We start from the raw sequence: 11,229 nt of genomic DNA, 5'->3' as shown, positions 1-11,229 counted from the left end.
AGCAAGGTGGCAAGGGAAGCATCCCTGTTTGCAGGCCCCAGAGCTGGGCTGGGGAGGAGGCCCAGGAGGGGCAGGCAGAGCCTGGCTCAGGTGGCAGTGAGGTGGCAGGGGGGATCTGGTTCCCAATGACAATGGTCCAGCGAGGTGGGGCAGGTGAATAAAACATGAGTGCTGGTGCTGGGTTGGGCCTGAGGCAAACTGACCTCATTCTGCCCAGCGGTGAGGATCCAGAGCCTAGGCTGGTGAGAGGGGCTGAGGAGGGGAGAGCAAAGGGAGATTCAGAACGAAGGCCTGGATAGGCATTGTGGGAACCAAAGAGGGGCTTTGGGCTCGGGGCATTAGGGGGGGTGCCTGAAGAAGGAGGAGGCAGAAAGCAGCAGGCAGGGGCAGTCCAAGGTGGTCTGGCCAGAGGCCAGTGGGAGTTGTGACATGTACCCAAGGCAGGATTGAGCTCTGACCACAAGGCCCTTCCAGGCCAGAGGGAGGGTGAGGATGAGCCCCAACATTACTCCTGCTACTTCTCCTTTCTCGCCATCCCCCCTGCCCAAATCACTGAGGCCTACCCACAGCTAGGAATCTGCAACCTGGCCAGTGAAGAAGCAGGCTGAAGTCAGAGGATTCGCCAGGATTCAAGTCTAGTTAGAATCTTCCTGAGGGGCCCAGGAAGTCGGAGGAGGGGGCTTGGAGCAGGTGGGATAGATAATTAGAAACTAGAGGGGTTTCCCATCCCAGTTTCCAGCACCCACATCCTACAATCCAAGGCAACAAGACAGAGGCCAGAATGAGGTGGTGGGTGGGGAGTGGGGGGAGAGGGTCAGGGAAACAGCTCATCTTCATGAGGCCCTGGGAGGCCCCAGGCTCAGGTTCAGGCCTGGCAGCTGGGGAAGAGCTGTGTAGGGAGATTTGGGGGCTACTGAAAGCATGGGAGTCCATTGAGTTCCATGCACCTTCCTTTTCATGGGGGCTCCCCAGAGCACCAAAGGCCAAGGGAAGCATCCATCTCCAAAGCCAGGCCCAGCCCAGGGAGCTCATGGCCCAGCCTCAGGACCACCACTCAAGGGCTCCTGAGGAAAACCCTGGACCCAGCCGGGCACTGGCCAACCCAGGACACCAGGAACCAGGGATGAAGGGAAAACTGAGTGTGAGCCCCTCCCCTGCCCCTGCAGATCACGGGCTCCCCAACTCGGAGGAGCTGGTCGCCCAGATCGAGGCTGCTTATGGGCCGGTAAGGGCCTCTGGACCCAGAGAAGGCTTTGGGCTCATGTCTGCAAAACCCCACTGTGAGCTGCCCTCCCAATGGAGGCCAGAGTGATTGAGGGCTGTTAGAGGGTCCTCCCAGGGATAGAGACCCTTTCTCTTCTCCATGATTGCCCAGGCCTCAGGAAGCTATGCTGGGGAGGGCATGAGAAGTGGGGGGCGGGAGGGAGAGTTAGAGGCTCTGCTAGCTTGGGCAAGGACTATGGCCAAGGAAGAGATGAGAACAGCGTTCCCCTGTATTTCAGGAAACCCTTATTGTTGGGGGTTCCTAGGTCCCAGATAGTCTCCCGGGGACTGCCATGGAAGAGGCAGCCCCCAGCTCTGGGGAAGACTTAAATCTCCATAGATTGTGGAGAGATTAAGGATGGAGCCGAATGGATAAGGGGGGGAGGGGATTCTGGAGGAGGAAAGCCCCCAGTGGGGTGGGGGCGCCTAGTGAGCAGAGACTTACAGGGGAACAGGGACCCCAGCCTGCTCCCCCAGGGCAGGGCTGTCCCCCTCCACTTGAAGACAGAGATAATCCCAGGATTAGGGCCCCAGCCCTGTGCCTGGGGCCTGGTGCCACCCACCTGCCCCCAATCTTCCCAAACAAAACCCTGGGAAATCTCCTAAAGCCCTCACAACCAGGGATCTGGGTACACCAGAGGGAACTCGCTGAGTTCTCTGGACCCAACTGGTGGAGGGGCCATACTGGCTTGGCCTCCTCTCAGGACCCCTGGGTCTGGCATGGTTCGGGAGCTCATGGGAAATTGTGCCAAACGGCCCAGGCGCAAGTCGCTCAAGGTATGGGAGGGAAGACTGGGGAGTGGGGATGTGGAGGGTGAGGAGGAAAGGGGGCATCGGGCAAGGCAGGATCAGAAGAGGCTGAGGAAGGGGCACAGGGCAGGAGGGAGCTGGAGTTTGGGGTCTGGGTCAGGGGTGGGAGGCAAAGAAAGCTTTGGGGAACAGAATGGGAGGTAGATTGGGCTGGTGGGGGAGGTGTGGCTTCATGATAGAGGCCCACTGGTGCCAGGTGGGGTTCCTGCCTAGATTTAATCCCCAGTAAATCAAGGCCCTTCTGGGTGTGGTGTGCTAAGGTCCTTTCTGGCAGTGGCATTCTACTCCATGTTCTAGGGCCTCAGCTCTAATATTCTGTTCTAAGGTCTCTGACATGTTCCATGTTCTAAGGTCCTTCCTAGCTCCCATATTCTATGTTATGTGGAGTTGCCTGAATCCCAAGCGGCTGAGACTGGGTACAATTGCAAATAAATTTCCCCACTCTACCTCCAAGCACTGTGATTATGCCTTCCACTGAAGCTTCACTCCTGCCCAGTCCTGTTTTTCCTGGGTCTGAAGGGAATGCCCCTTGCCTCTTATCTCCAGGTCTCCCCACCCTGGTCCCCCAATGTCAACATGTCCACTGGATGCCCAGTCTTCTTGTGGCTTCTCCCTGGTTGGCATATGATTGACATAGGAAAGAGCTGGCCTTCCTTCCCCTCCCAGGTGACATAGGTAACATTTTAACATATGTTAGAGCTGGGCAAGAGTGACTAATGCCAGGCCCAGGGCCAGGCCAGGAAGGGCTCCATTTCTGGGCACAGAGGGCCAGCCCAGTGCTCCTCAGATTACCTCTTGTAGGAGCTAGCTCTTCTAGATAAGTGGGGGACAGACCAGCCCTTGCAGTGACCCCCTGCAGATCCTCTCATTCCCTGCTTTGCCATAGGACCATTGGCCACAGCTGGGGTCCCCTGGGGGCTCCTGCCGCAGCACAGTCTCAGAGGAGCAGGGAGTGGCTTCTGAGTCACAGTCCCAAGCCTACTCAGTACTTAACCGCCTGGTGGGCCCAGCCTGCATCTTCCTTCGGCCCAGCATCGCAGCCACCCAGATCGTATGTACTTACTGCTGCTCCTGGCCCACCATATGCCCATCTATTTTGTCCTATGGTCTGTCCCCTGCTCTCCCTACGCCCCAGTATGTCCCCAGGACACTGTCCCCTGCCTGATCTTCTTTCTCCCTGACCATTGTCACCAGCTGAGGACTCTGACCTAGGCTCAGGCCTCTGATAGAATGAGGGGAGGACTGGGGCACCCAGAAGGAAAAGGGGGGCACTCAGGAGGGACAGAGGGGGGCAGTGTAAGCTATAAGATGCCTAGGGGGCCAGAGGCTGGGGGATAGGACTTAGCCTGATGCTCTTCGAATAAGTGATTTACATTTAGTGAAACATTTGCCAAAGTGAATGAGATTTGTTGGAGAGACCCAAGGAAAGAGAAAGCCAGGAGGCTCATGATGCTGGAAGATGAGAGCTATGAGGGGAGAGAGAAATGAAGGAAGGGGGAGCCCAGAAGGAGGGAGACCTTCAGGAAGAACAACATTTGGGAAAGGGGTTCACCTTAGAGCCGGAGGACCTTCAGGACGGCCTGGCCTCCTTCCTAATCCGCTGTGCCCCCTGCCCGGGCTCCCATGGGTGCCAGGGAGCCAAAGGTTTGGGCTCAGCGCCCTGAGGAGCAGCTTGAAAGCTCAAAGAAGACCAAAGGGAATCCCAGGAGGGATCAGGGAGAAGGCTGAAGGGTCTGAGCCGGAGAGAGAGCAAAGGCGGGGAAGGGTTCACTTTGGGGGCAGGGGGAAGAGGAAAGAGGGGAAGGGCAGTGGCCCAGGGGAAGCACTCATCTATCACTTGGCTGTTTCCCTCTCAGGACAGAGAGCTTCGCCCAGAAGAGATAGAAGGTAACCTTGGACTGTCCTCTTCCCACAGAACTCTTGGCCATCTGCACCCCTCCGACCCCAGGCTTCCTACCCCTAAGACCCCTCCTTGCCCCTGCTTCAGCTCTAGCTCCTACATCCAGAATTCTTGTAAATTGGAGCTGAGGGGGAGGGGGGAAGTAGTGGGGTGGGGAGCAGAGGGAGCAGAGGGAGCAGAGACCTGAAGGGCATCAGGGCTGAGGAGGAGGAATTGGAGGAGTCTGAAGGGGGAAGAAAGCTTGATACAGGGAGGGAGCAGAGGTGGGGGGCGGATGCCAGACGGAGCTTGGAGGAGACCTAGGGAGGGATGGGAGTGGGGAGGGGGGCGCGGCACTCACACGGTCCCTCTCCTAGAGCTACAGACCGCTTTCCAGGAGTTTGACCGAGACAGGGATGGCTACATCGGCTACCGAGAGCTGGGGGCCTGCATGCGCACTCTGGGCTACATGCCCACGGAGATGGAGCTCATCGAGATCTCCCAGCAGATCAGTACGTCCCTCGGGCCACCCCCTCCCGTTTCCCCTCCGGGGACTCCCAAGGCTCTCCCTGGAGGATGCAGCCCATCCAGCTCAGCCCCGGGAGTCAGAGCCGGGCAGGCGCTTTGGACTGCATGCCTCCTCTTTTTAAGGCCCTTGGGCCACCTTTCAATTTTCCTTCAAACCTTCCACGGTGGGGAGGGTACCAATCCCAAGGATGCACATGGATGTTGCTTGGGTCAGGAAGAGATTAAGGGAGCTTCCAAGGAGCCTGCATATGTCAAAGACGCCACTAGGTGGCATCATAGCTAAAGACTGGTGAAAGCTGGACCTCAGATCCTTGGCAGCTCCTGACCCTGGGCTGGTCACCCAGCCACTATCTGCAAGGAGACAGCATCGCCAGCCTCTCAGGGTTGCTGTCAGGATAGAAATGAGATGTTTGTAAAGCACTTTAAAAAATGCTAGCTACTGTCCATCACCACCGTCACTGACTCCAAAGCCAGCCCTCTGTGCATTACTGGCTCAGGGTCAGATTAGACCCCGTAAATGTATTTACAGCCATCCAATAAGCATGTATTAAGTGCCTACTGTATATGAGTCAGGCAGCATGAGCAATGAGCCGCTGACTGGGGAGTCAGGAATCCCTGGGCCTGTCACAGAACTTCTCAATGTCCCAGATGACTGCATTGGTAGAGGAAACTAGTTATGGGCTAGACCCGTGTGCTGGGTGCTGGGGTGGGGAGAAAATAGAGACAAAGTAAATTCAAAGTAATAGGGGGCTAGCAGCTAGGGAGGTTCCCCCTACCCCATGCTGAGCCTCAAAAAGGAGGTGGAGGGGAGGAGGAAGAATGTGACAGTCCTTACAAATTATTTCCTACAGAGGATTCTTTTGGAGGGGAGGAGGTGGGCACAGGGCAGAGGGGCCCTGGGTGGGTCAGAGCTAGGATAAAGTAGGGATCAAAGTTGTAGCTGGGAGCCAGGGGGTCCCAGCTCTCTGCCTGTCTTGGGTGTCAGGTGGTGGGAAGGTGGACTTTGAAGATTTCGTAGAGCTGATGGGTCCCAAAATGCTGGCGGAGACCGCGGACATGATTGGAGTTAGGGAGCTGCGGGATGCCTTTCGGGAGGTGAGGCTGAGCAGCTGTGGAGGGTGAGGGGAGATGAAAAGGAGGGAGCTCTGGGCCCATGATGTTGGGCCAGATGTGACTTGGGATAGGGACTGCCCAGGATGGGATGGTTCCATGGCTGAGGATGATCCGCCTGGGGTTTGCCCAGTTTGACACCAATGGAGATGGCCAGATCAGTCTGGGGGAGCTACGGGCAGCTCTGAAGGCCCTGTTGGGGGAGCGACTCAGCCAGCGGGAGGTGGATGAAATCCTGCAAGACATTGACCTCAACGGGGATGGGCTCGTTGACTTTGAAGGTACCACTAGCAAGCCCCTCCTAGCCTCCCCAGGAGTCCCCTGGAAAAGCAAATCCCCCTTTCATCCCAGAAACGGTTACCTAGGCCAAGCTGTCACTGTGGGGAGGCGGGAACCAAGATCCCAAGAGAAACCAGAAGCACTTGAGCAGTCACCAAAGTCAGTGCTAACATCAGCTCCAGGGCCCATGTTGCTGCTTTCCATCTCCTTCTCTCCCAACCCCAGAGGCTAGACACATTCCAGCCTAGTCTGGCAGGGTCTAGTCAGCTCCAGATGGGTCCTCAGCGCCATTTGGTAAGAGACTCCCTTAGGGTTAGAGCCAAACATTTAGATCAGCCCCAGATCCTCCCCAAGTGGGAAGCTGGGAGCTGAGGGCCCTGCCCCTACAGAGTTTGTACGGATGATGTCCCGCTGACTTGACCCACCAGCCTGCCTGTGAAGAGAGTGGAGCCCTGGGATGCCAGCTCAGCCACAACCCTAGGGATCATCCAGTCCCTCTCCTTGGATGCCCGTCCAGAAGCCTCCTCTGCCCCACTATTACCTCCCGCTTCCCCTTTATTTAAGCTGTGTGTCTGTGATTCCTCCTGTGTGTCCTGATTCCACCCTCTGTCCTCTGGTCCCTACCCACTCCCCACAAGCCTTCTCCCAAAGTCCCTGTGCCCCTAGTGGGTCTGTGTGTATCCCTCCCCATCCCTGTACTCATCCTTAATGATAATAAAGTTTCTGGATGTCTGACCGCAAGGGACTTTTGCCCCTTCTCTGAAGACTGGATGCTTCAGCCTTGATCTGGGAAAGATTTGAGTGAGATCTAGGACCAAGAACAGTGACCTTTAATGAATGCTCTTTGCATTGACTCTACTCCTTGTTGGGCTACTACTGCATAACCAGGTTTTGGCTGCCAGAACCTAGAAACCATTGGAGCAAACCACCTAGGTGGAGGAGCCTCAGTCCTGTCTTTGAAATTGAGCTCAGGGGAGACGTGCCTTTGGCCCTAGACTTCTCAAGTTCAGAAACAAAATAGGGGGGCCATTCCATCTTCTATTCCATTTTCTATAAGGCAGGTTGTGGTACCTTCTTTTCATTTAACATTCATGAAGTACCTACTATGTGCAAAGCACTGTCCTGCACTGGCCCCTTCAGGGATGCAAAGATTCCATAATCTAAGGCTCTCGCCCTCATAGAAGTTAGAATCTACTTGAGGGCAATAGAACAGAAATACAGATGCTTCAAAGTGGTAGAAGGTGACAGCCACAAGGGCTATTGGTTCCAAGTAGTGAACAAGAAACATCTAGTGGAGCTTTTCTCCAGAGCTGGACCTTGAAAGACAGGCAGGATTTTGATAACTGAGGAAAGGACATTTCAGGGAGGAAACAAAAATGAAACCAAGAAGCGAGCTTAAAAGACAGCAAGCATTGGGTTTGCCTAGAGGGAAAACGTGTAAAAGGGTCCACCTGTTCAGGTGAGTTCTAAAAAGGCCTTGAATGCCAGGACTGAGTTTGAAACATATGTGGAAGGTCACGCATGTGCAGGTTTGGAGAAGGAAAGACTGGAGGCAGAAGGAGGCTAAAGGAATCATCTAAGAAAGCAGATGGGAAGGCTCAAACCAGGATGGCGGTCCTGGGAGTGAGAAGAGCCAGATGGATGAAAATGACTTCTTCAAGATGGCGGCTCCAGACAGGGCCAGAAGATGCCTTTCCCTTACTGCCTCCCTTAGAAGGGGGCCTTGTCTTCCTCCTCTCTGCCAAATGTGAAAATGTCAAGCAGATTATTGTGCAATAAGAAACGAGGAGCAGATGAACTTCATATTTACCTGGACAGGCTTATACAAACTGATGCTGAGTGAGAAGAGTAGAACCAGGAGAAATTTGTACACAATTACAGACACAACGTATGTGTGATGACCAACTTTGATAGACTGGACTCTTCTCAGCAATGCAGTGATATAAGTCAATCCCAAAAGACTCATGATGGAGAGAAATATGTGCATCCAGAGAAAGAACTAGAAAGAACTGAGTTTGAATCCAGATGGAAGCAAAATACCTGATCTTTTTCCTTTTCTTGTTTGGTTTTATGTCCTCTTTACCATTTTTCATTCCATCTGATACAATTCGTCTTTATAACCTGACTAATGTATAATGTGAAAGTTTAAAAAAAAAAAAAAGGAAATGTCAAGCAGAAGGTGCCAGTGCTGGCCAGAGTGGGCTCCAGAGACACTCTCTAGAAAATCCCATTTAATCCTCAATCCTCCTTAATTAGGAGATTTCTCCCAACAATCTGCAGCCTTGGGGAAGCATGGATATTTGGTCTGAAGTTCCTCCTGATGATTTTTCCCTTCAAGAGTGAGCACAGCCCAGGAAGAGCCTTCCAACAGACCTGGGGACACTGGGGAGAAGGGCAAAGTCAGTTCCAAATCATGCGTTCCTGAAGAGGACAAGTGAGTTTGGAGCAGGAAGGGCCCAGGCAGTTACCTTCTTTCTTGGTTCCTTGGGCCCAGGAGTCATTATATTCCTTTCTACAATTCCACCCCCCCATCCTCCCCAGCGCTCATAAGGAGCACACACTCATCTCTCCAGGTTCTTCCTGTCCAGAAAGAAGCGCAGCAATATCCAGAGACCCAGAGGAGGGGATAAGTGGGAAGGTCCATAGGCACTCACCAGCCTTCAGAGCTGGAAGGGCCCCTCCGGTTCATCTAGAGCAGTCTCTTAATCTTCCCAGATGTGGAACTTGAGCCCCAAAGAGGGGAAATGGCCTGCCCAAGGTCACAAAGCTAAATCAGGGAGAAGTGAGACAGGAAGCTGGGGATCCTGACTCCCAGGCCCTCACTGCTTCCACTAAGCCAAGCTGCAGAAATGGCAAGTCAGGAGGAATATGACCCTGATGAGGCAGGCTCTCCCTGTGGCTGGCACCAGGAAGCCCCCACTGGGGGCTCCACTCCAAGCCAATCCAACAAAGCTCCCTTGCTTTAGGAAAGTCTCCACTTGCCAGGAGGGGGAACCCTGCCCTCCACCTGCCCCCCTACTTCCTCCATCAGTGGGAAGCTGATCCTCAGCTGGCCCCCATTGCTCAGACAGAAAAAACCAAACCAGATGCCAGTGTTAAAGTTCTTAATCCTCCCAAAGCTCACACTGTGGAGAGAAGTGGGGCACTTGGGGGTGGGAGGACGGCCAGTGCAGAGCAAGTCAAAGGAGAAGCTGCTCCCTTTGGGATCACGGGGCATTTCCTACCACACTTCTAACAGCCCGCCAGAGACCCACCTGGGAGAATCTGGTCTCCTCTGTGCCAGTTCCCACCCTGGGACACACTTCTGCACCCTCTCTGTGTTCCCCTAGCCTAATGGGCACTACCATCACCTCTGGGAAGAGCCAGGCAATAGACTTTCCTTTTGTTCAATCAATCAAGCACTCAGTCAAAGTCTGCTATGTGCTAAGTCCTGGAGATACAAAGAAAGGCAATAGAGCCCAGCTCTTGAAGAGCTCAAATCACATGAGCCACAGTATTTGAGCAATGATGTACAAACAGGGTACAGAGTAAATGACCTGAGATGGAAAGCCAGGTTTGAGCTGCCTAAAAGCAAATGGGGAAGCTGGACAGCAGGGGCTGAGGGTGGAGGACAGCCAGGGAAAAGGAGCTCCCAGGAAGGGAGGGCTGTGGAGGGCAGCATAATGGTGCACAGAGCATAGTGAAGTGCAAAAAGCCTGGAAAGGCAGGAAGGGGCTCAAATGTCAAAGAGCATGTTCTATTTCATCCTAGAATAGAAAGCCACTAGAGCCTGTCCAGGGCAGCTGGGGGCTGCCATTGCGCAGAGCCCTGGCCTGGAGTCACCAAGACTCATTTTCCTGAGTTCAAGCACAGCCTCAGACACTTCCTAGCTGGGAGATCCTGGGCAAGTCACTTCACCCTGTTGGCTTCAGTATCTTCATCTATAAAACGAGCTGGAGAAGGGAATGGCCAACCAGTCCAGTAGCTTTACCAAGAAAATCCCAAATGGGGTCACAAAGAGTCAGACATGACTAAAAATGACTTTGGGAAAGTGGCCTTGGCAGTCAGGTGTCTGAGATGGCAGTAGTAAGAGCCTTGAAACAGGCCCACAGGAGGCTCCTGCACCATTCCAGGACCAGGTCGGTGAGTGGGGAGGACAGTGCGAAGGCTCTACACGGGAATTGCGGGTGAGGAGGCAAGGCTGAGAGCCGGGGCGAATGGGAGGCTGGACAGTGGGAAGAAGGGACCTTGGCTCGAGGGCCACACGGCAGCTGGGCTGGGGCGCGGGCTCAGGAGAGAGACTGGGGCTGGATGTGCAGAGCTCTGGAGCGGACGGGCTGAGATCCCGCGCAGGCTCCCCGACGCCCAAGCCGGTGACTGGGCTGAAGGCGAGGAGACCCTGGGGAGACGGAGAGGGCACTGGCGCTCAGTAAATGCTGGGTCACGATGCGGGGCCGGGGAGGCGGTAAGGGCAGAGGGGGCGGAAGGGGGGGGTCTCCAGGTGGGAGCAGGGGCTTCCTGGGCAGAACAAAAGGGGCTTTCCTGAGGACGCCGAGGAGGGGGGCTCCCAGGGGCGGAGGTCCCCTGGGAGAGTCCGAGGGCATGGCGGGGTTCCTCAGGCGGAGTCTCCTGGGGTGCTTCAAGGAGTAGAGGAAGAGGGGCATCTCCTAGCGGAAGTAAGAACGCGGAGCCTTTTGAGGAAGACAAGGAAACGGGGTCTCCTGAGAAGAGCAAGGGGTCTCCGGGAGAGAGAGAGAGAGAGAGAGAGAGAGAGAGAGAGAGAGAGAGAGAGAGAGAGAGAGAGCGGGTGCGACAGAGACGGGGCGGGGGCTCGAGGGTGTGCTGGCCAGGAGGGGCGGGGCCACGCGCGATGACGTCTATGCGTCGGGGCGGGTCGCGACTTGACGTCACAGCCTCGCGCCCAGTGGTGTCCGAAGAGGGAGAGCGGCGGCGCGCGTCTCCGGCGACTCCGGCGGCGGCCCCAGAGCGCGAGGCGGCTCGGCCCCGGAGGCGGCGCGGGCAGCGGCGCGAGCTCGCCGAAGGAGGCACGAGCGGTCCAGTATAACCGGTCGGGAGGAGGGCGCGTGCGGCCGAGCCTCGCCGAGGGGACCCTTCAGCGCGAGCCGAGGCGGCCCGACACCGGAGACTCCTTTCCCGGTGCCAGCCGGCCCCGCCCTCCTGCCTTCCTGGCCAATCGGGGTGGGAGCGCGCTAGCCTGCCTCCCCGAACCCTCCAATCGCAGGCGTCATCCTCCGCCTGCCAATCCCGGCTAGACAGGTGCGAAGCCCGACGCGACTGGGGCCAATCCGCGGCAGGTCCGGGCCGGGACTCTCGGCCAATGAGAAGACGGCCTGGGAGCGCCGAGTGACGTGCGCCCCCGC

The 11,229-nt window shown here is 55.9% G+C and overlaps 1 protein-coding gene across 1 annotated transcript; it reads left to right on the top strand.

Annotated features, from left to right (window-relative positions):
* Positions 1–1,030: 1,030 nt before the first annotated feature.
* Positions 1,031–6,284, top strand: CABP2 (calcium binding protein 2). Its single transcript, XM_069066095.1, has 6 exons — positions 1,031–1,225; positions 3,930–3,960; positions 4,330–4,464; positions 5,466–5,575; positions 5,724–5,871; positions 6,259–6,284. The coding sequence occupies exons 1-6, from the start codon at positions 1,031–1,033 to the stop codon at positions 6,282–6,284; spliced, it is 645 nt and encodes a 214-aa protein (XP_068922196.1).
* Positions 6,285–11,229: the final 4,945 nt, after the last annotated feature.

This window comes from Petaurus breviceps, unplaced genomic scaffold (assembly GCF_028583685.1).
Source record: "Petaurus breviceps papuanus isolate PSGF00001 unplaced genomic scaffold, PetGlider_PUasm1.0 90721, whole genome shotgun sequence".
NCBI classification, from domain to species: Eukaryota; Metazoa; Chordata; class Mammalia; order Diprotodontia; family Petauridae; genus Petaurus; species Petaurus breviceps.
Note: the sequence above shows the minus strand (reverse complement) of the source record. Positions and strands in the feature narration are given on the sequence as shown.

Excerpts from the sequence above, each read along its gene's own strand:
- CABP2 (XM_069066095.1), top strand. The coding sequence starts at position 1,031 with ATGGCCCAGCCTCAGGACCACCACTCAAGGGCTCCTGAGGAAAACCCT. Across the intron at positions 1,226-3,929 it reads TCGAGGCTGCTTATGGGCCG|GACAGAGAGCTTCGCCCAGA; the intron begins GTAAGGGCCTCT and ends TTTCCCTCTCAG. Across the intron at positions 4,465-5,465 it reads CGAGATCTCCCAGCAGATCA|GTGGTGGGAAGGTGGACTTT; the intron begins GTACGTCCCTCG and ends CTTGGGTGTCAG.